This window comes from Nothoprocta perdicaria, unplaced genomic scaffold (assembly GCF_003342845.1).
Source record: "Nothoprocta perdicaria isolate Ctin4 unplaced genomic scaffold, notPer1 scaffold_121, whole genome shotgun sequence".
NCBI classification, from domain to species: domain Eukaryota; kingdom Metazoa; phylum Chordata; class Aves; order Tinamiformes; family Tinamidae; genus Nothoprocta; species Nothoprocta perdicaria.
In genome coordinates, this window is record NW_020454328.1 from 1,401,571 (window position 1) to 1,406,240 (window position 4,670).

The 4,670-nt window shown below is 65.5% G+C and overlaps 1 protein-coding gene across 1 annotated transcript; it reads right to left on the reverse strand.

Annotated features, from left to right (window-relative positions):
• Nucleotides 1-2,082: 2,082 nt before the first annotated feature.
• On the reverse strand, nt 2,083-4,466 carry NEUROD2 (neuronal differentiation 2). Its single transcript, XM_026054435.1, has 2 exons — nt 4,366-4,466; nt 2,083-3,164 (listed from the first exon to the last, which is right to left on the reverse strand). The coding sequence occupies exon 2, from the start codon at nt 3,157-3,159 to the stop codon at nt 2,089-2,091; it is 1,071 nt and encodes a 356-aa protein (XP_025910220.1). The 5' UTR covers nt 3,160-3,164; nt 4,366-4,466; the 3' UTR covers nt 2,083-2,088.
• Between the last annotated feature and the right edge of the window lie 204 nt (nt 4,467-4,670).

Sequence of the window (4,670 nt, forward strand, 5' to 3'; positions counted from 1 at the left end):
AATTTTCCAAATGGTCCTTTCCAGCCAAGGCAATCCGCAGCCCGCTCCGGGCTGCTCGAAGGCTCCCGCAAGGGACCCCTAAGCAATCGTTTTCTTTCCCCAATAGCTCTTGGCCGTGCCCGGTGCCCCGGGTAGCGTGGACCGAGCTGTTGGGCACGGCGCACCTCGTGGAGACTGTAGCCCCTGTGCCCACAGCCCCCGATGCCCCAAGGGAACCGGAGCGAGCAGGCCCGGGTCTCCAGTGGGACAGAGCGAGCCCGGGTGGCGAGGCCCGGGCGGCCGCTCAGCACCGCGGAGCGCGGACAGCTCCGCGCGGCCACCGGGGAGCCGCGGCTCCGGTCCCGGTGCCTTGATGGGCGAAGAGGGGAGAGGCGGGGGGGACTCGCCGCCTCCGCCGTCCCTGGGGGGACACGCGTGGGGCAGTGCCGCGTTATATGAGCTCCGCCGTAGCGCGGACCGCGCACTCGGGCGCGGAACCGACGGCAGGGAGCGAAGGCGGCCGGTGCCGGCCCCGGTGCCAGCGCAGGGCGGAGGTCCGGCCGATCGGTGCCGATCTCCCGGTGGGCGGGTCGCAAGGAAAGCAGTGAACACGGCGGAGTCAACATTTAATATTTATTAATCGCCGTCGTAGGACGCTCGTTAATTACAGGTTTGACTCAAAATCACAACCGGCCACCGCTCGGGGCACGTCAGAGAAGTCCTGTCTGGGCTGCCCCGGCACGGAGGCTGCCAGCGTCCAGCGAGCCGGGCCCGGGGGTCCCGGGGGACCGATGCATGCAGTGTCGCCGGGGCACCCGACCCTGCGCGCCGCGCGCCGCCGCCAACAATGTCCGCGCCGGCGGGGACGCGGGGGGGGCTCTTGCATATCGTTGGCCATAAATATTTATTAATCGAAATGAAACGGAACAGAAACACGAAAGCACTTCTGGTGTCGGACAGGCGGGTCCCCTTTGCTACAACTTTTCTTTTTGTCTATTTTTTGTTTGTTTTTTTTTTCTTTTTTTTTTTGCAAAACTTTTTTTTTTTTTCGTTTTTAAAACATTTCTCAGAAATTCTCCTCCTCCCTGTTCTCTAAAAATGCTGGTTTATCTAAGGTGGTGCGGGCAGGTTGAAAAATAGCGTTATCTCTGTTTTACCGGCGTCTCCTGACCGAAGGAATGCATCAAAACTGGGACAAATAGAAACGAAACGGGCTCGGCCAGCCCACCTTGGCCCGACAGCCAGCCGAGCCGAACCGAGCCGAGCCGAGCGGAGCCGGGAGCCCCGCCGGGCCCGGGGCTGTGGCCCCGCTGCCGCTTGCATAGCTGCGGGCTGCCCTGCCGTGCACGGTCCCTGCTCCACCAGCTCGGGAAAACCGGGACGGCTCTGCATTTTTTTTTTTTYTTTTTTTTTTTCCTTTTTTTTTTCCTTTTTTTTTTTTTTTCCGTTTCAAGTTTTTAAAACAGGTAAAAAACGTCCTGACACACGCGCTGCGAGAGGAGCTCCCGGGCGCCGGGGCTGGGAGCGGGGCCGGGGCCCCCCCAAAGCAAAGTGCATCTCTGAGCGTCCGCCGGGCCGGGTCTGCTTGCATAGATAGAAATATTGGTATCTCCGTTTCGCCTCTTTATTGCTTCGGAAAGTTTCGCTCCGCGCCGCGGCGCGGGTCTCCTCTCGCTCCCACGGGCCGCGGGCAGCGGGTGTCCAATGCGCGAGGTGAGGGAGTGCGGCACCGGAAGGAAGAAACGGCCCAAAACGGTGAGGGTTAAAAAAAATAGATACAAATAAATTAAGATAAATTAAAATAAATACAAATAAATTAAAAAATGAAAAGAAGAAGAATTAAAAAGCAAACGACGCGGCCAGACCCGGCGACCCGGGCTCGACCGGGCTCCCGGGTGTGTCTCTGCCGAGCCTCGCCGYTGGCCGGGGGGAGCCAAGAGCAGCACTCGGCGCGACTTCCCCCTCGGAGAAAAAAAAAATACTCCCCAAAAAGCACTTTTTCCCCCGGGGCCCAGGGAGCCGCCGCCGGGGCCAGGTCTCCGTATTGCACCAAAGCCCGTGGCGGAGTCCCGGGGAGCGGCGGGGGCGGCGGCGGCGGCCGGGGGGGGCTTAATTGTGGAAGAAGGCGTTGAGCTCCTCGTACATAGGGCCCCGCTCGTGCGGGAGGTGCATGTCGTAGGGGAAGATGTTCTCGGAGTGGACCCCCCCGCGCATCCCCGACGAGCCGAAGACGAGGTTGTGGCCGGAGGGCCGGGAGCCGGGCAGGGCCGAGTAGTGCATAGAGTAGTGGTAGCTTTTCTCGTGGTCGGGGGAAGAGTCTTGCTTGAGGGAGAAGTTGCCGTTAATGCACAGCGGGGGGCTGAGCCCGCCGTCGTACTCCGAGCTGTTGTAGTCGGGGGACGCGTTGCCGTAGAGGCTCTCGTAGGCGGAGGCGCAGTACGCGTGTGTCCTTAGCCCGTGCGAGCCGGGCCCGGCGGCGGGCGGGCACTGCGCCGCGGCCAGCCGCGAGCAGGGGTACGGGTAGGGGTGCACGGCGAAGGAGGCGTTGGGGCCGTGGTAGCGACCCGCCTCCTGGCCCTGCTCCGTGAGGAAGTTTCGCGAGTTGAGCTGTAGGCAGCCGGCCACCAGGTTGGTGGTGGGCTGCGAGAGCCCCTTGCACAGAGTCTGCACGTAGGAGACCAGGTCGGGCCGCTTGCCCGAGCGCAGGATCTCGGAGAGCGCCCAAATGTAGTTCTTGGCCAGGCGCAGCGTCTCGATCTTGGAGAGCTTCTGCGTCTTGGAGTAGCAGGGCACGACCTTGCGCAGGTTGTCGAGGGCCGCGTTCAGGTCGTGCATGCGGTTGCGCTCGCGGGCGTTTGCCTTCTGCCGCCGCAGCTTGGAGCGCTCCAGCCGCGCCTTGGTCATCTTGCGCTTCTTGGGGCCACGCTTCTTGGGCCGGTCGCCCTCCGCCTCCTCCAGGCCTTCCTCCTCCTCCTCCTCCTCCTCCTCGTCCCCTCCTAGCTCCCCTTCCTCCTTGCTCTCCCCCAGGGAGCCCTCGGGCTGCTCCTCCGGCAGGGTGCAGCCCTTACCCTTCCTCTCCTCCTTGTCGCTGCGGGCATCGTCCTCGCACTCCTCGGCCCAGCTGGAGAATTTCTGAACTTCGGGGATGAGGCTGGGCTCGCTGAAAAGTCGCGTCAACATGATGGCTGGAGCGGGGGCAAAGAGCGCAGCGTTACCCGCGGCCGASGGCGCCCGGCCCGGCCCCGTTCCGCGCCCCGGCTCCCTCCTACCGAGGCCGAGGCTCCGGGACACGATCGGTCGTGAGGCCGCCCCCCCACAACCCGCCCCGGAGAAGCGGCGTGGGGCGCCGCGGATCCACCATCTCGTCCCGGGGGCCACCTCCGTGGGTGGCGACTGTGCCCTCGGTCCCGGGGCGGTGGAGAAGCCGGGGGCGGCGCGGGCAGAGCCGCCGCTCTCGTTTTCGCACGGAAACGGGCGCGCCCGTGCCCAAAATGAAACGAAAACGAATTGGCTGCGGGGTCGCCCGTGGCTGCCGCCCAGCCGGGCTCGCCGGCCTGGGGGGCATCTGGGCTCCCTCGGAGCAGGGCGTCGCGCCGCAGTCCCCCCGCCCCAGCCTCCCTGCGGCCGCGACCATCGCCCCGCTCCTGCTCGCGCGTTTCGGGCCGCGTTTCCGCAGCTCCGCATCCCGCCGCCACCCGCCGCCCCCGGGCTCCGTCCGCCGCGGAAGCCCCCGCCCCGCTGCCCCGCGGGCTGGGCCGGGGGGCACCGACCCCTCCTGGGCACCGTCAACTTTTGGCCGCCGCGGGCGCCTAACGGCTCCGGCCGCGGCTCCGCCAGCACCATCCCGGGGCCGGAACGAGCAGCAGCCACTGCAGCCCCGCCGCCGCCCCGGAGCCGTCAGGGCTGCCCGGGCCCCCCGGCGCGGGGCTCCCGGAGAGCCGTCCGCGGGCTGCGGCGGCGCTGAAGGGCCCCCGGAGACCCCGCGGGGCGCGGGGACAGCGGCGAGGACGCCCCCAGAACCGGGGCCACCGCCCGGGGCCACGGGCAGGGGCGCCGCGGGGAGGCGGCTCGGCCGGGCCGGGGCTCCCGGGGGGGACCCTGCCGCGGATCCGCGCCCGTTTCGTTGCTGCGGGGCGGCCGCCGCTGCCCGCTCCGGCCCCGGGACCACGCCTCGCCRCGGGTGGGCCGGGGCAGCTCCGAGCACCGCGGGGCTCCGCGGCCGAAAGCGCCGGGCGGCGTCGGGGGGAGCCGCGGAGCGAGCGGAGCAGGAGATGGGGAAAAAGGGCGAGACGTGGAGGAGAAACCAAATCAACATGGAAGTTGCTTTTTCTCCATTCAAGTTTTCTTCGCTGCCCTCCCTAGCCCTCCACTTCTTACATAACTCACCTTCGGCGCTGACTGGAGGAATTCTTATTTCATTGTTCCCAGCATCTTCTGGGACCAGGACACGGCTCCTTGAGGTGCTCCAGCCTCCTGCAGTCCTCTATCCAAAAGGAGGCGAGAGTGGCATCTCTACCCAGCAAAGGGGGTACCAGCTCTGCTGCCAGTGCCATATGGTTGGCACGTCATGCGCGAGAGCTATCACATGAGAGCTAATGATTGACATGCGCTTGCATTCAGGGAGATTTGTCTCTCTGGGGAAGGAGGACTCGCCATCTGTCACTCTGTACTCAAAAAAAAAAAAAAAAAAA

Excerpts from the sequence above, each read along its gene's own strand:
- NEUROD2 (XM_026054435.1), bottom strand. The coding sequence starts at position 3,159 with ATGTTGACGCGACTTTTCAGCGAGCCCAGCCTCATCCCCGAAGTTCAG.